Source organism: Periplaneta americana, chromosome 3, assembly GCF_040183065.1.
Source record: "Periplaneta americana isolate PAMFEO1 chromosome 3, P.americana_PAMFEO1_priV1, whole genome shotgun sequence".
NCBI classification, from domain to species: domain Eukaryota; kingdom Metazoa; phylum Arthropoda; class Insecta; order Blattodea; family Blattidae; genus Periplaneta; species Periplaneta americana.
This window is the reverse complement of record NC_091119.1, coordinates 21774326-21801700: the sequence shown is the minus strand read 5'-3', so window position 1 is coordinate 21801700 and position 27375 is coordinate 21774326. Positions and strand designations below refer to the sequence as shown.

Below are 27375 nucleotides of genomic sequence, written 5' to 3'. Positions count from 1 at the left end.
CATAATGTTTTATTTCAATGGTTTTTAAATTTTTGTTACAGATTTCTGCATGATGTTTTATTGTTTTGTAATATTGTTAATTTATTCTTGATTAGTATTTAAGTAAGGTTAACTTATTCATTTCATTAATTTTCCCACTTTTTTTCTTTCACACCTTTTGTTCATTATTTCATTATTCCTTGTTTCCATGGCAACAATTCTTTGTGGAAGAATAAAATAAAACATTGCTGAAACTTCAGCAACCAACACACCAGAGTTGTTCAGTCCTCATATATGAAAAGCATATAATATTTACAAATATAATAAATAAACAAGTCACAAACTTGACTTCTCAAATCTTACATGCATTCTTTCAACTTGTGACAGCTCGCTAGCCGGTTGGCTTACAGGTTTGCTGTCATGGCAAACACTGCTGCTAGGGGCCGGTCAGTCATTCAAGTGCGACAGGTTAGATCAGACGTCTCCAAAAGCGTACTCACGAGTAAGTCCCTGAACGAAACCGAAGCCAGTACATAATGAGTGCGCTACGCCTCACCCATCCCCACCTGTACTGTACTCAATGTTTATGCGCAAACGAAGAGCAGTGGTGGACTGCCATTATCATTGTGTTGGTCAGAGTGTTCCACTGTTTCACATTGTCTTCTAATCATGGACGTAATACATTCAAGGATGAAAGGGAAGAGAAATGTTTTTGTGTTAGTGGGGAGAATGTGAAATGCTTAATTTGTTCGAAAATTATTAAGGGTGTGTTAAAATTCAACATGCGACGACAATACTTGACTCTTCACAAAGAATATCATACAATTACAGGCATGTTGGACATGTGGAAATAATTTATTTTGAGGCTATCTGTATAACTGTTGGTTATACATAATAATCAGTATATTACAATACGTTTACACTCAGTTCCGCATGACATACTTATATTTTTTTGTTTAATTTTAGGTGAAATGCTTAGGCCTACAAATATTTTGATAAATATAAAACAAGAAAGTACAAACAAAAATCACACACGTGTTCTCAGGCTTAAACAAAAAAAGCTTCTTGCTAGCTATGTTCTAGCTTGGAATATTGGAAAATCAATGAAGCCCTTTACAGAAGCATCATTTGTAAAATCGTGCATACAGAACGCTACTAAAATACTGTGTCCAGAACAAAGTCAAAGTTTAAGAAAATTAAATTGTTTCCAATTACAGTTCAGAGAAGGAATTTCAAGAGTGTAAATGTAATTGAATCTGAAGTCGAAACCACAATTAACCAGTTTGTAGCTTACTCACTTGCATTGGACGAAAGCACAGATAGAAATGACAAAGCTAACCTAGTCATTTTCATCCGAGGAGTTAATGAACATTTTACTGTGTCTGAATGTCTTCTAGATGTAATTACAAAATACAACTGGAGAAGATCTTTTCCAGGCACTGAAAGGCACCATAGAACAGAAGAGGTTGAATTTGCAATGGCTTGTGTCTATAGCAACAGACGGGGCTCCAGCTTCATATATGTCAAAATAATACACAAACGTATGATTTTCTTATTATTTTGATGTTATTATTTGTAAACTTAAACAGACCGTTGCCGCGATCCCCCACTGATCGCTCCCATTTGTTGAGGTACGAGTCTCTCCCCCTTCTCTAGCCTTACAGCACACTGTGTTTGGCGGGCAGCATCGAGAGCACGAATGACGATACGCTTTTTGGAGACTTCTGTGTTAGATAATGTGGCAGCATTGTCCACAAGCTTGATGATAACTGGTTACTTTCAAGGACAAACTAGGTTGCCAGAACAACCTGCAAACCACGTGGCTAGTGACCATAAACCATGCGGCTAGCAAGCTGTCATAAGTCCAAAGAAATGTTAATTCCACTACAATACTTCAGTCTATTAGAATTAACCTCAAAATAATTACAAAAGATATTATCACACCAACAATAAATAACTAAATAAATAAATATATTACATGGGAACATTTCAAAGATATTAGTAAACATTCAATTAAATTAATTATGCTTTCATACTTTTGCAGTATCCAACATGGTGTGAGATTTCTGGGTTTTTGCGACAATTAATGCAGAAATATCCATTGTTTCAGAACTATTCTCTGCCTCTCATTAGAGAAGGCAGGGAAAGGGCGAGTCTATCTGTTGGATTCTTTACCAAGAGCTATTTCCAGGATAGGTTCCCTTCTCCTGCCTTCTTTCATTGTGGAACCGATTTGTAACTCTGAAACACAGGATGTTTATGCATGACATGGTACAAAAATCCAAAAATCTTGCACTACATTCAATATATTATGTTTCAAATTGACAGAGGATTGTCAGGCACATCTTAAACTGAACTACATGACACATTAAAACGTACATCTTACATTTTAAATAATATATACAAGTGTAAGCTAAGGTATTATATGTTGGCGATCTTTAGGCTCAGTCACACAGTTGCAAAAAGTACCTAACTGTCATGTTCTTTCTTTATGTACCTAAATTACATAACTCAGTACCAAGTAAAACGTCTACATTACTCTACTTAGGTAAATTGTAAAACTTACAACTATAAAATTAAATATTATTTTGTATATTTGTTACAAAAGTGGTATAAATATTTTTAGTCATATTAACTATGACTATATCTTTATAATCTACAAATTTAAAATGGAGGGAATGAGTTAGGCACCATACAGATTCAATAAATATACAAATACAAAACTTTGTATTCATTAAAAATAAATAATTTATCATGAAGCTAAAATCATTTAAAATATACAAAAGATTTCTTTCAATCAGTTAGTCTATAACAAAAACGTTTTATTGATGCTTTATTCCAGATTTCTAAGGAGTTTATTACGAAGTATATGGAAAGCAGTTTGTTTTTGAAATTCTACTTAGAATATACCGGTATGTCTTAACTAGGGTTGCCAACTGTGTTTGAAGAAAACACGAAAGACCAAGCAATCTACAATATTTCACATAAAAAATTGACGAATTATTGAATTCAGTTTATTCCACATTTAGGGCGTTTGACTTAAATTAAGATTATTTTCAGACATTTTGCCTCGCGTAATAGTTGCAAACAAATTGTAAAAGTTCCCTACATGAGTAGTTGAAGTTGACTGTGATTTGCAATTCTGATTAGATGTGTCGTGCTCCTGTTTCGAACATCTGTTCACTCACTGTTCATAATAGAAAACACTCTCTGCATGAGTTTTGTTGCCTGGTATGTTTATAACTCAATTCACTAGTCTTTTTTTTTCTTCTAAATTTGTAACTCTAACATTGTTTGATTTTAAACTAGTGAGCCTTGAAATTATTACTGGCAAGTATTATTACTTTCTACATTTCAGTACGTCTCTGGAACAACAGAATCCATCATATAAATCACCTTCAATCACGGAAAATTAAATGCTTCAAACAGATTTTTTATTGGGTTATTTTACGATGCTGTATCAACATCTCAGGTTATTTAGCGTCTGAATAAAGGTGATAATGCCGGTGAAATGAGTCTGGGGTCCAGCACCGAAAGTTACCCAGCATTTGCTCACATTGAGTTGAGGGAAAACCCCGGAAAAACCTCAACCAGGTAAATTGCCCCAACCTGGATTCGAACCCGAGCCATCTGGTTTTGCAGTTAGACGTGCTGTTACTCCACAGGTGTGGACAATAGATTTTTACATTATACAAAAATAAGGGAGAAAAATGCTCGAGTCCACACCTGTGGAGTAACGGTCAGCGCGTCTGGCCACAGAACCAGGGTTCGAATCCCAGTCGGGGCAAGTTACCTGGTTGAGGTTTTTTCTGGGGTTTTCCCTCAACCTAATACGAGCAAATGCTGGATAACTTTTGGTGCTGGACCCCGGATTCATTTCACCGGCATTATCACCTTCATTTCACTCAGACGCTAAATAACCTGAGATGTTGATACAGAGTCGTAAAATAACCCAGTAAAATAAAAATAAATAAAATGCTCGAAGACAAGAAAAATACAGGAGTTGGGAGACTTTTAAAAATTAGGGCTAAATATGGCAACCCTAGTCTTTACCATACAGATAATTCAAAATTAAATACACAACAACTATATTAATAATAATAATAATAATAATAATAATAATAATAATAATAATAATAATAATAATAATATCCAGATTATCTCACGAAAATTAAAACTCAACAATCACTGCACTTCTTGTTTAGTACATCTAACAGTTGATTTAATATTATCTGATTCAATTTTGTAGCTTCTTTGAGCTCCTTTAACTCCTCACTTAATTTTGCAATTGCCTTTGATCCTTCTTCAACTCCTAAGTACAAAGATTGAACATTTGGAGACTCCTGTGTCTGAGGGAAAATATTTTTGTTTTCCTCATTAAATGACGCTGCACGGGATTTTATATATGTAAATGACGTTGTATTAGAGGAACCCCGAGAGGATACAGTATGACCACACCGTTTTCTATTTTTGGCAATCTCATAAGCTGCTTTCAAAACATTCTTTGGTAACCTTTTTTCTCGAGGATTGAGAGGTTTGACCTGTATTGCTACCCAATAGGCGGAAGGTGAAACCAAGGCAGTCCACTGGAGAAGTTTAATAATATAGTGTGGCAGATAACCACTGAATAATGCGGACTCAATATACGCAATCAATTCTGTCTGACGAACGAGTTTCAATAGTCCTGCTGTTTTTTGAAGTCCTTGAATATCATGTACGGCAATACCTACCAACAAGTTCATCAGAACTACAGTTACAAAGACGAGGAATATAATGAATGTTATGTGTGCACTGACTTCCAGAAGAAAAGCCGGTTTCTTTTCGTCGTCTTTGCCTAATATTAGATCTTCAAACTCTAGTTCACCAGTCATCATTACAAGTACTTTCATGAAGCCAACAAATGGATTTCCAAACGCATCTGAAGTAGGGAAAATAACACAAAAACTAATAGTAAATCCAATCAGCAGACATAGATACGCTGCAAAAAGTTTTGCAAATTCCTTCTGTACACTAGTGTACATTGCCACATAGCAGCCTAACATAGGTAACTGTCCTATCATAACCATGAGGTTTACCCAACCCAATAACACAGCAAATGCTCCAACATGGTTCTGCCAGGTATATGTTCTCCCTGTATATATGCATGAAATCACAAAAACACTGACTATTACAAACCATTCGATTAAGTTTTCCATCTGGCACAAATATTGTTTAAAAGAGGAGTATGCTGCAAGTCCAATTAGTTTTCGAATCAGTTCAATAACGGTAAAAAATACAAGGACATACCACATAACTTCAGTCACAATCGGCCTCTTTCTGAGAAAATTAGCTATCATAGAATTGTCTTTGCAAAGCACATCACTTTCTAGCATTCTACTGTCTCTCATGAGAGTCGCATTGTTCATTGCTTTACTACTGTTATAGCAATTATGAGCTAACGCCATGAGGACATACGCTGAAAGGGACAGAACAAATATTAAATAGAAAAGAAGTCTGGCAATGTAGTATTTTCTTATTTTCTCCCATTTCAGGTACAAGAATGCTTCACACAGCGGATGTTCCAGAATATCCTTTTGTCCCGCATCCACAAAAGTCTTCAAAAAGCTTATTTCTCCCATATGACAGTTTTGTAACAGAATACGAAAATCCATCTTTAATTCCACTTCCCTGTTAGACGCTTCTGGATCAAGTAATGATATTGCACAGTCCAGTTTCTGATATAACATAGCTAATGACGCTGGAGTCTTTCGGACAATAACACTAAGAGCCGAAGTGCCACCCTTGGTTTTCGCACTCACATCTGCACCGTGATATAGCAGTGTCTCTACGCACTGAGACTGTTCATTCAATGCAGCTATATGGAGTGGAGTGTAACCGTATTTGTCCTTTTTATTTACTTCAGCTTTCCAAATTAAGAGTGTCTCTGTAATTTCAAACGCCAACAAAGATTTCCCCACTGCTGAATGGAGGGGTGTTCTTTTATCAGTATCAACAGCATTTGGATCGCAACCTCCAATATTTAGCAACATTTCAACACATTCTAGTGACTGTACACGAGCTGCAAGATGTAACGGTGTTTGTCCTCTGTAGTTTCTTGCGTCAGCATTAGCACCTTTGGATAAGAGAAGTGAAACACACTCAGGAAAGCCTCCTTCTGCAGCAAGGTGAAGGGCAGTATTCTTCTTGTCACGAGTAACGAGGTTGCAATCAACGCCGGCATCCAAAAGAATCTTCAACGGTTGAGCATGTCCTAATTCGGCAGCTGAATGAAGAGGCGACACTCCTCCAGGTTCCACAGAGTTGATGTCTGGACATTCCCCTATAAGTAGCTGTACACATTCTACAGCATTCGCTTTTACAGCAGAATGTAAAGGTGTGCCATATATGAAGTCATCATTACTTTTCATTCTTCCTGTGACATCTAATCGTGCACCATTGTTTAGAAGCAGTCTTGCTACTTCAAACGAATTTCCAAATGCAGCACTGTGTAGTGGGGTGAACCACATTGGAGCCAAATTAATATTAGCACCACTTGAAATAAGAAACTTCGAACATTCAACACAACCGCTGAATGCACTCAGATGTAGAGCTGTAAACCCTTCAATAGGCTCACTGAAGTTTATATCAACCCCTAAACTGTAGAGCCACTTAAGGAAATCCAGTCTTTTAACAAAGGCTGCCCACAAGAAGGCAATATTCCTTTCCATTTTGCTACTCTTTGCAAATAATTGTTGAGCATCTTGAACAGTAACTTTACCAGCCTCGATGTCTTCGAGATAATGTCCTCCATTTCCGTTTGCAGTAGGCTTCATAAGATCCAGAAGTCCTTGTCTGACACTATTCCTGCATATTCTTACACTTATTGCTTCATTTCCAAAGTCCTCGAAGCTGTCAAGCAATACCATGTCATCTGCAGGAGGTGATTCTCCTCTCTTCATGCAATGGCAATCATCGTCTTCATTCTCAGTGTTCTGCATGGTGACGCCTTTTCTGTAGCTCTTCCATCTCCCCAAGAGTTTGGGTGACACTGTCTTATACTTTGATAAAGATGTGAGTGGAACCCTTTCAATATTCATGCTGACTGCTCGATCAAGTGTTACCTTCTTCTTGTCTAATGATTCTGTGTGCTTACTCTTCTTTGGGTCCTCCATTGCGAATATGCACAATGAAAATCTTCAGACTCCAGTATCGTTCTGCCAGCCTGAAATAAGAAAATATATAATAAGTATTCTCTTATCAACATATACCCAAACACACAATTTAACCAAAGCCTTGAATTATGCAACATACATTTTCAAAAAGTGGAAATGTCTAATCCCAACTCATAGTAGAAAAAATATAATTATTTTTCACAAATATCTACACATAATCGTCTCCGAGTTCTAATGATTACTATGCTTGCCATTAGATTCGAAGTTAGTGAGTCAAAACCCAGCCATGGGTGATGGATTTTTAAGGCCAATAAAATCCCGATCATGGCTTCCTTTGAAAGTGAAGTAAGGTTCAGAGGTCCATGTTGTATATTTGGGGCACATGAAAGAATCCTATAACTGAATGAGAGGACTTGAGGGAAAATTTCCTGGTCGTTTATTGCTCACGTCAAAAATTCAATTCTGAAGGTGACACAGAGCTGTAATCCATATCCTAATATGTGGTTGTTAACATGTTCATATTCATATTTTCATATTCATATTTATTGTCATCAAACGTCTTTCAGGTAATGGCTTCCCTCACATTTCTGTATACGGTCCACCACTACCTTACTTACATTCCATCCTCTATCCTTTATATTTATCTTATCATCTATGTCTCCCCCAATCTGCCAAATATCTAAAGTTTAACCCTGCTTCTGCCTATCTCTTCTTTCTGATGTACAGTATTTACAACTCTTGACCTTCTATCTCTTCCCTCAATCTAATTTCCAACTACTATGCAATACTGTCCACCTTACTCTTATATAGTAACATTCGCGTCTACATCTATTCCTCCATCTCTACTACTATCATTTTCATCTTTCGTTACTGTTATCCCTACTTTTGTGTTTAACGTTCAAACCTTTTTATCTCTGACTAGTATTTACTAATATTTCTACTATCCCATCTACTTAATCTTATTATAATATTTGTCTCAATTATCCTTGCAATGTTCTAATGTTTGTGATACCTCCTTGCAATTTCTTGTTCGATTCACATGTCACTTTTTCACTTTATTGGATAACTTTTACGGTACACTCTCATTACTTGCACATACTCTCTCCTACTCTTATTAGTCTCGCTACCATATTGCTTTTCTTCTCTCTAATTTACTCTTTTCATCTTCTATTAACACTTCATTACTTGATCCTCTACATTATTCGCAGTTCCACTTCAGTTAACTTATTGATCTAATACTCACATTTTTGCCCGCATCTAATGCCTCAGACTAAGTCAGATCTTTCCTCTAGTTCACTTTCACACTTCACACGTCTTAGGGTTGTTAACAATATATGCATGGTGTTTGGATAAAGGTAGATGTCATAAAAATTAGTTTTGAAATAAATGAAAATTAAACTTCCGACCCTTATTGAAAATTTATTTTCTACACAAAACACACCAAATGCTGGTATTCTTTTGTTTTTTGCACACCCACTTGCAGAATTAAACTTATGCATTCACCTGGGAAAAAACCCATTTGCACAAAAAAAACTTAACCCCATTTACTCGAACACCATCGATATATTAGGTTTGTTCCAGCAAGCAATTCAGAACGCGTTCCGAACTATTATCGAACTTCTTTCGACGCATGCGCCACTTATGTACGGTATCAGAGCTAGTTCGGGATTTTACGTTGTTGGAATGTTTCCTGAACTCTTCTTTCACGGCCTTCAGAGTTTCTTCTCATATTACAATTATATTCATCTTCCGAACTTAATTCTTCGTAAAATATATCGCTATCACCTTCCAAATCACCCATGATGAACTATTTTTTTTTTTATTTTAACCTGCCTAGTCTCGAAGCATTTTAATCATTAACTTCAGATTAAATCATCTGCGCATGCGTAAATAGTTCAGAATTCCCAGTTCCTGCTCTTAATCTAGAACCAATTTAACTCGTTCCGAACGAATTCTAAACCACGTTGAAACAGGGAACTGGGAGCTCAGAATCGGTTCGGAATCAGAATCGATTCTGAACCGTGTTGGAACAAACCTATTGCCAATTATCATCTCCCTGATTCTGTTAGTCTGGTAATGTGATGAATTCCAATCTGAGTAAGGACACTTGTAACTTATGGCGAAATTAAATTACGTGAGCGAGAGATAGTGAAGATCAAGATCTAAGGCACGAAATTCTCAGTTAAACTTTTCTTCAAAAGAAGCCATGTTCTCATAAAAATCCATCACCTTGAACTTACGAACTTAATGACATGGTTAGTACCCATACGATCACTGGAGGCGATTAACATAATACAGTTCACTAAGAAGTATTTATTACCAGTGGCGTCGCTTTGTTAATATTTGAGCGTCTAATCAGATTATACCAAATGAAAAATTAAGGTTGAAAACTTAAGGTGTGGAAAAACAAAAAGAGACTTAATTTATCACACATAATAGATCCTGTCATAATACAGTTCGCTAAGAAGTAATTATCAGTGGCGTCGCTTTCTTAATACTAGAGTGTTTAATCGGATCATACCAAATGAAAAATTAATATGTGAAAGATAAAAAAGAAGCTTAAATTAATCACATGTAATAGACCCTATCATAATTATCATAAACAAATACCGGTTCTCACAAACCATGCCCGATGTTCAATCGCGGGCAAATACTTTAAGACTTTTGGCAGTGGGGAAGGTTCCCTTAGGTACTCGTATAAGAACTGGCGGAACTAATGACGATATAGCCAAAGTGTCGTAAGGAAGGCAATATTAGGGAGGTGACAAGAGCAATATTGTCAAAGTAGAATTAAGGGATAGGTACAGCTTATAGCAGTAAAATTTTTGGAAATAATTCAACATTTTTTTTCTCCATTACTGTATCTTGTACAATAATGAAAATTGGTATGTGTAAAACACTGTTCTCCTGCTATATGAAAAAAATATTTTTACGATTTAAAAATAATTATTACTTATTTATTTTTTTCAAAATTCAAAATGGTGGTAGTTCACTGTGCAGTGATGAAGCGTTTCCCTCGTAAGTCATAAACGTGTTAACTTTTTCATGTTCTCTTTCATTTTATTGCCGAAACTCATGTTTACAATATCATGCTCTTTCAACTACATTCCTTAATCAATATATTTTTTTATTTTGTGTTAGAAGAAAATACTGATATCTGACCATTTTTAAAAATGAATTTATTTTTTATCAGACAACCTATCAAAGGTAGAGAAGTGATCTTGCAACATGTTGTAGATATGATATGCATGGATACACACAAAAAATTTCATCACAGAATGTTGGATAATTTTTTAATTACGTGGGAAACGCTTCATCACTGCATAGTGAACTGAATTTTGAAAAAAAAAAAAAATCGTAAAAATATTTTTCTCGTATAGCAGAAGGACAGTGTTTTACGCATACTAATTTTCATTACTGTCCAAGATACAGTAATGGAGGGAAAAAATGTTGAATATTTCTAAAATTTTACTGCTGTAAGCTGTACCTAACCCCTTAAGCAATGGAAGTAGAGTAATTTAAAGGGATTTTTATTATTGATTACATTTACGGTTTTATGGTAAGAATTCGGGAAACACCTCTTTAAATCAGATCTTCATCTACCCTCTGTTAGTCTAAGCTGTTTTAAAAAAGGAGTTCGCTATTCATGTATAACAGTCTTCAATGCACTGCCTAATTATCTTAAAGATTTGAAGAACAACGAGAAAAGGTTCAGAAAAGAATTAACCAAATTTCTACATACTCATACCTTCTACACAATTGATGAATTGTTTATGCTTGTGAATTGAATTATTCTACTTAAATGACATGTACGTAGCTCAGTTGGTAGAGCAGCTGGCTACGGACTGGAAGGTCCGGGGTTCGATCCCAGGTGGTGACAGGATTTTTTCTCGTTGCCAAACTTTCAGAACGGCCCCGAGGTTCACTCAGCCTCCTATAAAATTGAGTACCGGGTCTGTCCCGGGGGTAAAAGGCGGTCAGAGCGTGGTGCCGACCACACCACCTCATTCTAGTGCCGAGGTCATGGAAAGCATGGGGCTCTACCTCCATGCCCCCCAAGTGCCTTCATGGCATGTTACGGGGATACCTTTACCTTTTTACCTTTTTACAATTTTATATAGCTCAACTAAAATATGTTTTTATATTGACTTAATCTGTTTACTATGTATTGTATTTTTTGTTTAGCATAACTGATGAATTGTATGTACTGTAAATTGAATAGTATACTGTATAGGTCAACTGATGAATTGTTTAAGCTTATAAATTGAATTAATCTACTTCATATGAATTGTATAGCTTAACGAAAATAAGTTTGTAAATTGAACTAATTTGATTGTATATGTTTGTATAGTTTGGCTGATGAATTGTATATGTTCTTAAAATGATTACTAGTCTGTGTAGCTCTACTGATGAATTGTATATAGACCTACTGTAAATTGAATGGTAATATGTATAGCTCAACTGATGAAATGTTTATGATTATAAATTGAATTAATCTACTTGATATTAATTGCACAAATTTGTATAGCTTAATGAAAGTATGCTACTTTGTATTGTATATATTTGTATAGTTTTGGCCGATGAATTGTATATGCTTTAAATTGAATAGTAATTATAGCTCTACTGATAAATTGTTTGTGTTTGTAATTTGAAGTAGTTTGCATGATATGTATTATCAATTTCTGTATATCACAACTGGTTGAATTGTTTATGCCTTAAATTTAATTAAATTGTTTTGTATTATAATATAGCTCAACTTATGAATGATCGTTTGCGTTTGTAAATTTAATAATCTGATTGGCTATGTATTGTATACTTTTAGTAGAGCCATCGATGTAGCTCAGTCGACAGACTCGCTGGGCTGCTGATCCGGAGCTGCGTTCGGGCTTGGGTTGGATCCCCCTTTGGACTTTGGTTTCTTCGGAGGTTTTCCCCAGCCGTGGGACTGAAGCCGGATGGTCTATGGCGAGTCCTTGGCATCAACCCCTTTGATTTGATTACCCCCTTTGATTTGATTACCTGGTTGGGTTTTTCCGAGGTTTCCCCCACCGAAAAGGCAAATGCCGGGTAATATTTTGGCGAATCCTCGGACCTCATCTCATCTCACTACATCTCGCCAAAATGTAAAAAAAATTGTACAAAATTGTAAAAATTGTAGAAAATTACTAAATTGTAAAACTATAAAAATTTGTAAAAATTGTAATTGTAATATTGTAAAATGTTGACATGTTCCACATCTTAAAGCTTCATTGCTCATGTAAGATCTATGGAATAAAATAAATGAATGAATGAATGAATGAATGAATGAATGAATGAATGAATGAATGAATGAATCCTTATACGGGGAATCCCAAATCATTACTTACACCAGGGCTCTGAGTATTTCACTTCCTTCTATCGTTCTTATTTCACCATTGCCACACAACACTGTCATCTCGTCTCTAAGTGGCCCTTAATTCGGAGGGAACTTCAAATAATTACAACTGCAATCCAATTTGATTTTCTTGTTATGACTGTTTAACACTAAGCGACGACCTGGTAATACTACAACATCACCACAATGTATAATACAAACAAACATGCACTTACCATGGACAAAGACTTCACATTCACACACGACCTCTCTGCTTACTGTTCACTCACGAAATGTCACGCGTGACCGACACAACACACACACAGAAGCACAGGCTCGCAGCTACGTCAAATAACAACTGAATATAAAACCGGTTTAGGTTAATAGCGGCGCGGTACTTTCTCCCCCACCTATTTTCTGAGTCTTGCATCGGAGAATATTCCAGCTTACTTCCGCTTCTCTTCGAGAGAACTATTATCAATTACGTTTTAAACAATACAAGGCCGTTGAGAGCATGATGATCAACGCAACACTGTCTTTTCTCATGCAACCAACCAGAGCTTCTAGTAATTAAGTAATTTCTCGCAAAATTTAAAGAACAGCAAAAAGATACCATTAAGAATAAAGCTGTGCATTTTAGGCTGTGAACCACTTTAATCTTGCGAATAGGTCACAAATCTTTACCCCGAAATGCAGAAGAAGAAAAAGATGAAGATAGGGCGGAGGGGGGGGGGAGGAACGAGCCTTGATCTTTGTATGTCACTTTTAGAAATATGATCTGTACGTTAACAATAAAGGATTTAACGCGATGTTATACAGGGACATCATTTTATTTTTACTAACATTTCCAATATTAACCTGGCTATACTTTTGGATTAACGGTTGCTATCCCCTTCCACGACTGGAGTTCGATGATAATGCGTAAAATACAAACAGATCACTTTACTAGGTATAAGAGGGAAGAAAAGTACCGTAAAGTGGGGTGACATTGGACGCCGAGGTGACTTTGAACAGTAATTTAGCGCCTTTCTAAATTAAATGCTGTACCCAATTGCGAAAAAACTGAACTAATTTATTGACAAATTAAACAGTTTTTTCGCAATTGGGTACAGCATTTAATTTAGAAAGGCACTAAGTTACTGTTCAAAGTCACCTCAGCGTTCAAAGTCACCCCACTTTACGGTAGTTCATCCATTTACGTAAACTAGGAAATATCACGATTTAGAGTTTGATAATTTTCATTAGGTTCTTGTTTAATCAAAATTCAGTACTGTATTAACAATGTGTTTTTACTGACGAACTGAATTATTCGGACGTATTCATTATGCAGTGTCTATTATATTGTCTACAGCACATTAGCGTACAATATAAGTTAAATTGAAAAATAATAATAATATGGATATTTAAACACATTTTTGAAAATGTTGGCCGTTCATTTCGATACAGGCTTCAATTCTTTCGTGCATATTATCGTACTATAGAATATTCTACCTAATTCCAATTACCAGTTTCGTCCTTCGTACTAGTAACTTATGTTGAAATAATTCTGTACCTGCTCTATAAAAGAGTAAGTACCTTGCGTACTATATACTTCACTTCTGTCCCATCCGAAAAGGTAAAATTACTCAGACATGCTATCTACTCTCCGTCTAAGTGGTTTTGTCGCAGGATCGTAGAAAGGGGGGAAATCATGTGACAGTTAATTACTTAACGAGGCCCTTTTATTGAAGTTATTTTAAACAGTTATATAATATTACATAGACGTCCAATTCCTAACAGAAAATATTTTCTGAGAAGAGCTAAGACAGCCCAGCCAGTAGCCTTCACAGAGGAGCGAGCAGAAGCGGGTGGGGGAAACCGGGTTGCGACGTAGGAAAACGGACGACAGTACCTGTGCGAAAATATGATTTAATATTGAAAGCTCTTTCGTCACTGGAAAACGCGAACATATTTCTGGAACGTACTATACTCACTAACTCTGCAGTTTACTATGACCGTAAGGCGACTCTGACTGCATACGCGGCCTTGGTTCTGTGTGGAGGATGATTGGAAGTTCAGTAGTAGAGGGGGTGGGAGTGAAGTACATTCAAAAACTCAGGTACAATAAAAATTGAAGTAAAAATAAAATGATGTCCCTGTATAAATTATTATCTATTTTATACGACACAATATTACAATGTTTAAGAGGTTAGGTACAGCTTACAGCAGTAAAATGTTAGGAAATATCCAACATTTTTTTCATCCATTACTGTATCTTGTAGAATAAAGAAAATTAGTAGGTATGTGTTAAACACTGTCCTTCTGCTATGTGAAAAACATATTTTTACGTACAAATTATTAACATTTTTTTTTTCAAAATTCAAAATGGTGGCAGTTCACTGTGCAGTGATGAAGCTTTTCCCTCATAACTCATAAACTTGTTAATTTTTTCATGTTCTCTCTCTTTTATTTTATTGCTGAAACTCGTGTTTACAATATCATGCTCTTTCAACTACATTTCTTAATAGATAATATTTTTATTTATTTAAATGAATTTATTTTTTTATCAGATAATCTATCAAAGGTAGAGAAGTGATTTTGCATCATATTGTAGATATGGCAAGCATAATTACACACAAAAGAATTCATCACAGAATGTTGGATAATTTTTGAGTTATGAGGGAAACGCTTCATCACTGCACAGTGAATCGCTACCATTTTGAGTTTTGAAAAAAAAAAATGTAAATAATTTTTTTAAATCGTAAAAATATGTTTTTCATATAGCAGAAGGACAGTGTTTTACACATACTAATTTTCATTATTGTACAAGATACAGTAATGGAGGAAAAAATGTTTAATATTTCCAAAATTTTACTGCTGTAAGCTGTACCTAACCCTTTAAATGATGCCAACGATTTGGGATTCAGGATTAATGGATCCCTCTATCAGTACATAAATTCTCTCAGCTTCCTGTATCAAAGATTAGCTTCACAATGGAACGTGATATTTCACTTTTGCCTGTGTGACTTTTTAATGGCCATTCTTTGAATGTGTTAGGTGAAAAAAAGTACGAAAATTACCGCCATTATGTGTAAATGTGAAGACTTGACATTTGCCGGAAGAAAAACTGGCATTATTAAGACACTAATTGGAGGTTTCTATTGTCCAGTTGTCACGGGGTGCGATAGTAATCCTGCTAAAAAAAACCCTTACCGAAGACCTGAACAGGCTACGGGACCGTACAGTACAGTTTGAAAAATATTTCGGTAGTCATTTTTATTATTACGTCTATTGTCAGGCAGTATATCTCACATGACGACATGTGTCAGAGAAAAAACAATTGCTTGTATGCCTCTGAAGTGCGATTAATGTAGGTAATATGTAGCTAATCAGTGATGTGTGCAATCGACGGAGAAAGAAACTGGCCACCCCACCCATTATCTCTGGACCTAGTTTCCTCATAAATGGTGCGTTGTTGGTATCACTTGTGAGGTTCAGACCTGTCTTCGGACAGTTGACTAAACAATAACAACAACGATATAACTGTCTATATTCCAAAAAACACACACATTCATTCATTCATAGTGTTCTGCCCAAGGGAAGGTCTTTCACTGCAAACCCAGCATTATTCAGTCTTTCCTATGTTCTGCATTCCTCTTAGTCTCCGCATATGATCCATATATCTTATTGTCGTCTATTATCTGATATCTTCTTCTGCCCCCAACTCTTCTCCCGTTCACCATTCCTTCCAGTGCATTCTTCAGTAGGCAGTTTATTCTCAGCCAGTGACCCAACCAATTCCTTTTCCTCAGTTTCAGCATCATTCTTTCTTCACCCACTATTTCCAACACAGCTTCATTTCTTATTCTGTGTCCATTTCACACGCTCCTTCTCCATATCCACTTTCAAATGCTTTTAACCTTCTCTTAACTTCGTCGTAATGCCCACGTTTCTGCCTCATACAATGCTACACTCTACACAAAGTACTTCACTAGTCTCTTTCTTAGTTATTTTTCCAGAGGTCCGCAGAAGATGCTCCCTTTTCTAGTAAAATTTTCCTTTGCCATTGCTATCCTCTTTTTGACTTCCTGGCAGCAGCTCATGTTACTGCATTTAGTACACCCCAAGTATTTGAAGCTGTCCACTTGCTCTACTGCCTTATTTAGAATTCGCAAGTTTATCTTCTTTACTTTTCTTCCTATGACCTTGGTCTTCGTACAGACACACATGTGCTTGCAATAATCTTTTCAGAAACATTATCTAACAAATAAGGTCTAATTTCCAGTATAAAATAAAATCAGTAAGGGTGCTATTCATAGACATTTCGCAGCACGCGCTACGAGCGTACTAAGCTAGCCCCGGCTATCCACTGGTTACTTGTTCAGAATTCAAATCATATACTATCTCTAACACTGGTTTATGAATACGAAAAACGCTGATCATCCACCGGAAACCCGCGCTAAAAATGTCTATGAATACGGCCCTTAGACTCGAAACGAACTTTTAAAGTTAGCACTTTTAATGTACGCTGTGAAACATAATATAATAATAGAAAAAAAGCTTACTTTGAAAATCTATCTTAATTCAAATTATTATTATTATTATTATTATTATTATTATTATTATTATTATTATTATTATTATTGTCTTTATGAAAACCGCAATTGGCTTCAATTCTGTAATGTAATAATGCTCGGAGAGGGCGACATCCTAATTTTGTGTGTCCTTTATTTCTTTACCCTTTTCTTTCCAGCTTTATATTTAATTCATTTTCATTTATTTCCTTTTTTCATTTTGTCTTTGTTCCTTCTTTTTCTTTATTCTTCGCTTTCATTTACATGAATATATTTTAATATCGAGTATGTACTTACTTACTGGCTTTTAAGGAACCCGGAGGTTCATTGCCGCCCTCACATAAGCCCGCCATTGGTCCCTATCCTCAGCAAGATTAATCCATTTTCTATCATCGTATCCCACCTCCATCAAATCCATTTTAATATTATCTTCCCACCTACGTCTCGGCCTCCCTAAAGGTCTTTCTCCCTCCGGCCTCCCAACTAACACTCTATATGCATTTCTGGATTCGACCATACGTGCTACATGCCCTGCCCATCTCAAACGTATGGATTTAATGTTCCTAATTATGTCACGTGAAGAATACAATGCGTGCAGTTCTGTGTTGTGTAACTTTCTCCATTCTCCTGTAACTTCATCCCTCTTAGCCACAAATATTTTCCTAAGCACCTTATTCTCAAACACCCTTAACCTATGCTCCTCTCTCAAAGTGAGAGTCCAAGTTTCACAACCATACAGAACAACCGGTAATATAACTGTTTTATAAATTCTAACTTTCAGACTTTTTGACAGAAGACTAGATGATAAAAGCTTCTCAACCGAATAATAACACGCATTTCCCATATTTATTCTGTGTTTAATTTCCTCCCGAGTATCATTTATATTTGTTACTGTTGCTCCAAGATATTTGAACTTCTCCACCTCTTCAAAAGATAAATTTCCAATTTTTATATTCCCATTTCGTACAGTATTCTCGTCACGAGACATAATCATATACTTTGTCTTTTCGGGATTTACTTCCAAACCTATCTCTTTACTTGCTTCAAGTAAAATTCCCGTGTTTTCCCTAATCGTTTCTGGATTTTCTACTAACATATTCACGTCATCCGCATAGACAAGCAGCTGATGTAACCCGTTCAATTCCAAACCCTCTCTGTTATCCATATCGAAATTATGGTATCGAACCACCTCTAATTGAATTATTATCAATTTATACTAACACCCAAAAAGACCATAAAACGATGAAAGTTGTACAACATCAATTAAACAATTTTATTCTAAACTGCGGTGGTGCAGCTTCAAGGTTGTATCTCGTATGAAAGGAAGCGGATTGAACATCTCCTCAACTATAGCTTGTAACCGATTCTTTCATGCAGAACTGCTCCACGCTCATAAAACACTGAAGCGTAACTTAACCTTCGACAACGATACAGCCATCACTGTACCACAATAGACCATTAAACGGCCACAAATATGAGCAAGGGATTCAAACACGGGTTGGTGTGATTAAAGTATCTTCTACTATAGTCCATCAAACTCTTCTGATCTAACCACCGACTTATTCGATAACCACGTACTACGAATGTAAGTTTTGGAAGACAGAAGTGAGTCTAGAGTTACCAGACGTGTGGTTTTACCGAAACAGTACAGCATTTTTAAATGATGAAAGAGTAATGGAACGGAGAAAAATTCTCTCCGGCGCCGGGATTTGAACCCGGGTTTTCAGCTCTACGTGCTGATGCTTTATCCACTAAGCCACACCGGATACCCAACCTGGACAGAATCGTCTCAGATTAAGTTTCAACTCTTGGGTTCCCTCTAGTGGCCGCCCTCTGTACTACGTCATAGATGTCTATAAACGTAGAACTGAAGTCCACACATGTGCTGAGGTGCACTCGTTATGAGTGACTAGTTGGCCGGGATCCGACGGAATAAGCGCCGTCTTAAATCACGAAGTGATTTATGCATATCATATTATTTTAATGTACCGAAATACATATGATATTTCCATGCAGATATTCTGCGTCATCATATGAGCTGAAAACCCGGGTTCAAATCCCGGCGCCGGAGAGAATTTTTCTCCGTTCCATTACTCTTTCATCATATGATGACGCAGAATATCTGCATGGAAATATCATATGTACTTCGGTACATTAAAATAATATATATATATTTTTTTAAATGAGTTCTATGTAAAAGGGGCCTATCCTGGGATAGGCTCTTTGAGGGAGATTGCATTTTCTTATCCGCCACACACTTACTGGTAATCCTGCAAATGTTGGTTTAGATATCTTTAAAGCAGAGGAAACTGTAGGCAAAATACAGTAGTGGGAAAAAAAAACCGGACCGACGGAATAATCAAAGTCCCCGAAATGAGCCACTGCGCATGCCACGCCCGCATTCACAAGATAGCGAGTAATCTATTGAAATTGTTGTAGTTTCGACTGCTGACGTAGCCCATTTCGAAAGCCATTAGAAAATAAGCTGGTAAAATTCATGTTCTGGGAATAATAAGTTAATTAAGTAGTAAAATATCGCTGCAATCGAAAAGTATTGGGAATAACTTAAATTTGAATAAGGAACAAAAAAAAGTTTCTTTCCCAGGCAGGATTCGAACCACGAAAGTCTTAGTTACCAGTCTATCGTGCTGTCTGGAGTGAACAAGGTTCTGAAATCAGCTACAAGGGTCGGTCCGGTTTTTTTTTTTTTTTTTGCCACTACTGTACATCAGCTGTTGGTTTGGACTCAGGTCGGACGTCAGTTGTTTCTGCGTGAGCTATAAGCTATACATGTCGACCGCTGTCGAGTAAAAACAATGACAATTAATGTCCCCTTCATTGTAAGAAATGGTGCAAACTTGGTATCAAATGAGCCAAAACAATTCAACAAAACCTAAGGCAAAAAATCAGCTATTCAAAACACAATCATATCGGCGACTCAGTTATCCTCCGTGCTTGCTTGCTTCTAATTTCTATCAAGGTCTTTATCAACCATTCAGGTTCTTTAAGATACCAACCAGGGAAATAGACATAACATTTCCTCCCGTAGCAGCTATGAAAATAAATTCAAAGTATATGAAACTTGAAGTGCAATGGTATGAAGAGGTTTTCTGCAGCAGCTGACAGTGATGAAAACTGAAATGATGGTGATCCTACGTACTTGTATAATGTATTAAAGTGAAGAAATATTGTCTGTATGGTTTTGTTAGTGTTCAATATCGAACTCATGAAATAAGTTGCTTTTTTATTGTACTATCTTTGCATGGGGCAGAAACATGGACATTACGACGTGAAGAGAAGCGAATAGAAGCATTTGAAATGTGGATATGGGAAAGATGGACAGTGTGAAATGGAAAGAGTGGATGAAAAAAGTTTTTTATTGGGTTATTTTACGACGCTGTATCAACATCTAGGTTATTTAGCGTCTGAATGATATGAAGGTGATAATGCCGGTGAAATGAGTCCGGGGTCCAACACCGAAAGTTACCTAGCATTTGCTCATTGAGGCATTGAGGGAAAACCCCGGAAAAAACCTCAACCAGGTAACTTGTCCGGGATTCGAACCCGGGCCACCTGGTTTCGCGGCCAGACGCGCTGACCGTTACTCTACAGGTGTGGACTAGATGAAGAAAGAATGAGAATGAAACTGATTAGAAAGAGGAAAAGAAATTGGCCGGGTCACTGGTTGAGAAGAAACTGCATACTGAAGGATGCACTGAAAGGAATGGTGATTGGAAGAAGAGTTAGGGGCAGAAGAAGATATCAGATGATAGATGATATTAAGATAAGTGGATCATATGCGGAGACAAAGAGGAAGGCAGAAAATAGGAAAGACCGGAGAATGCAGTGAAAGACCTGCCCTTGGGCAGAACACAATGAATGAATGAATCTGTCATTTATACAGCAATATACTTTCGTTTATTCTGCAAGCCAAGTATGACGTAATGCATCAAAAGAACTAGCATCAGGTCGAACTCTTGAAGTAAGTCTGAACTGAAGAATCGCAGAGACAATGATGATGAAGGTCAGTGATCATGTTAACTGACACAGGTCTCCAATCAATTTACTCATACATGAAAATAGATTACCTCCATTTACCGGGAGATTACTTGCAAAAAAACTCTGTAAAAATCGAATAGAAGCACCATTTTCATCTGCAAACATCTCAGTCAAAGCCTTGGTTCTTTCCCGTTTGTAGTAATCGTCTTGTTCAGTACCATAATTAGTGTCTTCTGGGAACTACAAATTCTTTAAACATCCAGCTCAAGCTTTCATGCTCAACTGTCTTACTCAGCGTTATTTAGCACAAAATTTCGTCAGTTCTATACTTAAATTAAACACAACATTTAGACTCAGTGAACAGGTACGGCCTTTGATAAATTAGCTACTCTGAGAAACGATGCTGTATCAATTGCTATATTATCTAGCGTCGCTAAAGTTGGTGATAGCGAAATGTCATTTTAGAGAGATGAGTCTAACGAATAAGCCATGGAATTACCTAATATTCGCCTTAGGAAAAAAGCAAACAAGGTAATCAATCCAAGCCGGGATTTGAACCTACCCAAGAGCGCAATGTCGGAGCACGAGTCCCGATCGTCGATCGTTACACTAGACCAGTATTTTTCAATATTTTTCAACGTGTGGCACACTAAAGGAGTAGTTTAAAATCCCGCGGGACACTCATATAATCTAAACCAATGGTTCCCAACCGGGAAGGGTGGAATTTGAGGGTTTTAGGAGTGAATATGTTTACTGAATGTTGACTTTAGTGGACTCACTAGTTTACTACTCTTTTCACTTTTACTTTTCCAGTTTTTGTTACAGTCTTCACTATTTTCATTTTCTCGCGGTACAATAGCGAATCATTCGCGGCACACCGGTTGAAAATGGTTGCCCTAGACCATGATAGTAGTCGAAAAACATCTTGGAGTTTGTATTATTATTATTATTATTATTATTATTATTATTATTATTACTATTATGTGTATCTAATGCCTACTCACTTCACTTGCGTGATTCGGATTCCGCATATTGCGAATAGATGGCAGGACTGTGACCCATTTTCAAGTTGCACACCACTTCGGCGGGTCACGCTATGCATGATGTGTGTATCTGCAGAGAGCTATGTCGTGTACTAGGGTGAGAGTATGTGTAAGTGTAGTGTAGGGAACGGGTGAGGATGACGCTGAAGATGAAGGGAGAAGGGGAAACCCGGTGTGGCACGTTGTCTACTCCTGTCGAATAGCACCATGAGGGCCGCCAGGCTTAACGTCCCCGTCCGACGGACGAATCACTATCAACAGTGACATATGCCTTCTCTTGATATACAGATTTGGGTTTTAAGCCAGGTATAGGTCTACTGGTGTACAATTTAATGATTAGAAGTTGTACACCGCCATGAAAATTTCTGACCCCGTCGGGAATCGAACCCGGGCCGGCAAATCTGTAGGCTACCACAGAGCTAACTCGGCGGACTTTTTACTATTATTACTATTATTATTATTATTATTATTATTATTATTATTATTATTATTATTATTATTATTACTACTACTACTGTCACTTCTCACGTAATTTTAGGTTTCTCCTTTAACAACTTAAATCGCAATTTTCATCTTACGATGTTTGGTGACGTAACATCGTAAGATGAAAATTACATTTGTAAAAAAAAAGTTTCTTCACACCCATAAGCAGTGCTGACTAGATCAGACGCTATGGACAGTACTCTGTAACAGAGTCGCCAGTATGAAAGGATAATTCCAAGCCTTTGGCGTGAGACGAACTCGATAGCTCAGTGGTAGAACGCCTGGCCGGAGAAAGGAAGTCGCAGGTTCGATTCCCGCTCGAGGTTGTATAATTTTTCTTTCATTACCATGGCATGATTGTGACTATAATAGTAGGGGAGACTGTTGTACCTTTAGCATAGTGTACCTTTGAACATTTTTTGTTTTTTAATTTTTGCTACTACCTAGAGGACTCAAAATGAAGTAGATTGTAGAGAAAGCCGCTAAGTAGCTCTGGTCGTAGTTTCAGTTTGATTTATTGCAAAGTGTGAGTTCCGTGGACAATAAAAGTTTTTTAGTACCAAAAGTAAACATTTCGTTCATTGATGTATGTTTTCTAACACAAAACCAGATTGTATTTGTTAATATCTTTTAAGTACGGTGTGTTCCCTATCATCTGGTGAGTAATAACATATTTTAATTTTCATGATTTATTTGACTCTCTAGTTTTCAGAGCCATATTTGTTTAAACGTGCACCCTCTTGTACCTTTGAACACAAAACATCTTGTACCATGGAACACGTTCCAAATTACACGATACTATCGGTTTTTGTTTTGCTTTTATTTTAAGGTCATGTCACGAAGTAAGTCTGGAGTTAAAGAGGTCCCCAATTGATCCGGATGTCTTGAAGAAAGCTGTTGAAGCAGTTATTGCTCCTCCAGGAAATAAAATCTAAATCAGAGAAGCCTGCTCTGGTTTATGATTGAAAATACATTTTAAATATGATTTTCAGTTTTTATAGCTATATTCCCACCTATATTCCATGTGTTCCAACTTACAAGAGTGTATGTTCCAAGGTACATGATCCTGTTGTACCTTTGAACACATTACATATCTCTTCATTTTATTTTTTCCATCCTTAATAGATCTGTAAAACAGGAAAATACATACAGGAAGTTGTAAAGGAATCTTCAATAATTATTTCAAGCATTTTTTCATTAAAAAATTTCATTTCCCAAAATAAAAAAAAAATGAAATGTGAAAAGTGTTTAAAGGTACAACAGTCTCCCCTATTTAAATTCACTTAAATCGCATTCTGCAAATGTTTCAGTTTTACACTAGCCTATATCAGGAATAGCTGTATAACGTGTTCACATACATCGACAAACTAGTAATAATAATTATTATTTACAATTATTAACAACAATAATAATCCATGCAGTATTTTAATGTCTAAATTTGGTCACACCAGAGTTTAAGTGATCTTTCTTCAAAATGTATGATAGACTATAATGCTTTCCACACGACTTCGTTCATGCGTTTCATCTTCGTGGTTACAATATTTTGCCTAGGCACACGCAATATTTTAAATTACCACTACTAACAGCGACTGAGTCTTAACAATACAACTAGACAACGCTGCTTAAGCGAGAATGGCTCATGCGGTTCTGGGTGGCTAAAAGCAGCTAAGTTGCATGAAAAGGAGTATACGTGTATAACTGTTCACCTTGGTTAGACGACGACGACGATAGTGATGACGATAAGACCGTAATATTTTTTTGAAGATTTACCTTTACTGTTTGGACACAAGTCTGAAGTTCGAGGTTAGTTTCTCTCTTCTCCCTAGGTTTCTGCGATCTGCTCTTTCTTTAGACCAAGACAAGGCATATCTGGCCCCCAAGCCAGATACGTCATAACTCATAACGTCACATGTCTTCTTTCTCCCTTCACCAAGGCCTAGTGGATAATCAACACAAGTTGATCAGACCTTCAGTCTATCACGCAGACGGTCCGGGTTTGAGTCCTGGTCACGTATGGGATTTTTAATCGAAAAATCAATAGTGTCACTTGTGGCGGACAAGATCGCAGTTGGGGTTTCCTCGGGATTTTCCAGTTTTCCCCCATATTAGGCATTTACATAATTCCGTCAGCAATTCTCCATTTCGTCATCATTCCATAGCATTCCCTGAACGCCGGCTGGCCTAGAGGCGAGGAGTTGCCTGCTCGAAACCTGGGTACGCAGAGAATCTTAAGGCTGGTTCACAATAAACCGGGAACGGAAACGACAACGAGAACGAGACCGGAAATATTGTTAAAATAAATGTATTTAAATGTAAGCATTCACAACAGTTAATTGTGAATGACCACATTTAAATACATTTATTTTAACAATATTTCAGTTCTCGTTCTCGTTGTCGTTTCCGTTCTCGGTTTATTGTGAACCAGCCTTTAGTGTAGTCAGCCGGTGTGGGTTTGAGAATGCGCCTAGCTTGAGGTTAGCGCAATAAATCTTTAAAAGTCATAGTTCTGGGTCGTAGGGCCCCTCTACCCGAAATTCCATTCCATCAACACAAATAGATAGGCCTACAGTGGCGGAATTTCAGTAACCTTATGCACCACTGCAGTACGACTGAAATAAAAGCAAGGAAGTACAGTATAAAAGAGTATGGGGAGTGAATTATTTTGTTATACAGGGTGTTTCCGAGGTGGTATTACAAACTTTCAGGGATGATGGCGAAGGGTACATGTATCCTGATAAGGAACCATGGTCCGGAAATGACTGAGTCGATAGTTTCGTTTGTACCATTAGAAAATTCGATCATGTAACACCGTCATTAGAATTGTTGTCTTGGAGCCCACTTAAAGAAAGAAGATTCTTCAACTCTCTCTTATTACTATTTAAAATCACCCACACCTCCACATCCTCTTACCTAGCATCTCGTTTTGTTTACCTTTCACTACCTCGAACCCGGAACATGTACCTTCTCTCTATTCCTCTGCACAGAACATCCTTCTACTCATCATCTTTCAGCATATCTATTACACGCCTCTGGAATTCTCTCCCCGACCATGTCAGAGACTGTCGGACAATATCAAAATTCAAATTTAAATTAAAAAATCACATTCTAGTTCATGGAATTGCTTGTTGAACGCCTGTCAGGTTGCGCAACTTTGCCTTAACCCATGACATATAGTAAATATTGTAACTATGCTGTTGTAAAATTGACAATTAATACGTAATGTATTTATTATTATTATTATTATTATTATTATTATTATTATTATTATTATTATTATTATTATTATTATTATTATCAGTTATCAATTATCACTATCATCAATGCTATATCTGTTTTCTTTTTTTCTCTCTCTTGTATTAGCTCGATGAGAGCTCTATAGTGTTCTTTTGACTCTCTTGACCCTCTATAGGGCTTTAACTTAATTTATATTATTTTCATCAGTGTTTGTGTTTCTTTTCTGTATTTATATGTGTTATCTGGTAGGATGGAAGAGAAGGCCTTATGGCCTTAATCCTGCCAGATTAAATAAATAATAATAATAACAATAATAATAATAATAATAATAATTATTATTATTATAAGCAAAAATAATTGTGTGGAAATGGAATTGCAATTTGGCACAACGTGCCCTCCTTCCCTTAACTTGTGGAACAATCGTGGAAAAATTATATGAGCCGGATGTCTCCTACGTGGGTACTTGCCCCGATACAATCTGTGAACTTGTCTACTGTTACCATTGGCTCATCCATATTCGAAAATCATGTCTGCTTATTCCGCTCTCGTGTACTCCTCCATTTCACTAGGACTGATCGACTGGACACTGCAACTTGTACACATATACTGCTGTCTACAGACGTGCATATCAGGACCGACCATGTCCGTTGTAACATAAGAGGGGTGATTTGTTGAAAAGCTTGAGTAATTTTACTCTCAGATCATCAATGTTCCTGGATTTCTGTGAATAGACAATGTCTTATACAAAACCCTACACGAAGAAGTCAGGAGAGGTTAGATCTGGGGAGTTTGGGGGCCAAGCCAAGAGATAGCTCTGCTTCTCGTACTGGGTTTCGCCTGCGACCTCCTGCATGCTTTTTTTTTTAACACAGAACCTATTTCTACAAATGTTCGATACCACAACATTATGGAATCGTATTTAGGTACATTACGCACACCATACTCACGTCGAAATTCCCTTTGAACTCTTTTAACACTCTCAAATTTAGCATACCAAAGAACACATTGCGCCCGCTGTTGATTTGCAGTAGCCATTTTAATTATCTACGATTTCCATTTGTCCTTTCAGATTATGCATTGTTGCTTGTCATATATGGAAACTCCCATCTTTTAATCATAATATAACCAGCAAGAAATTGTTCCTACTATCATAATAAATTAATATTATCCATACCCAAACGGATCAGACTGTATTTTCGGTGTGTTACTCTTAAAAAGGAAAGTCGTTTGATTTAAGATCGAATACTGGCAACGGAATAGTAATAAATAAATAAATTATTCTGACTTGTCGAAAAATCCAAGACAGCAGAGACGCCATTTCTCAAAATAAAGTCCGTTAGTCATAAGATGAGGTTAGTTTGCAATGCTAATTATGAATAAAAAAGTACTTATTGGGAATACCACTGTCTTCCGAATACTATATGTGTAGTGTTAATCCAGGAATAAATTGCATCCTCTCTTCAGTAGGTACAAAAGGAGGTGAAAGAAAGAAAGAAAGAAAGAAAGAAAGAAAGAAAGAAAGAAAGAAAGAAAGAAAACTCTTATTCAATGAAATTATTACCTCGACTGTATACCAAGTG

At 36.7% G+C, this 27375-nt stretch overlaps 2 protein-coding genes across 6 annotated transcripts in view; both read right to left on the bottom strand.

Moving 5' to 3' along the window:
* The window catches only part of mRpS9 (mitochondrial ribosomal protein S9), a 112349-nt gene that overhangs the window by 8948 nt on the left and 76026 nt on the right, over positions 1–27375 (bottom strand). The window lies entirely within an intron of this gene.
* The window catches only part of wtrw (water witch), a 68928-nt gene continuing 41708 nt past the window's right edge, over positions 156–27375 (bottom strand). Inside the window, exons 1-2 of one of the 3 annotated variants that reach the window (XM_069820076.1) lie at positions 12720–12876; positions 156–7180 (exon numbers count right to left, since the gene is read on the bottom strand). In XM_069820076.1, the coding sequence (XP_069676177.1) occupies positions 4158–7130 (2973 nt within the window). In that variant the 5' untranslated portion in view covers positions 7131–7180; positions 12720–12876 and the 3' untranslated portion in view covers positions 156–4157. Of the gene's footprint in view, positions 7181–12496; positions 12693–12719; positions 12877–27375 lie in introns of those variants that run through there. The other 2 variants (XM_069820078.1, XM_069820077.1) reach the window with 2 other exon arrangements.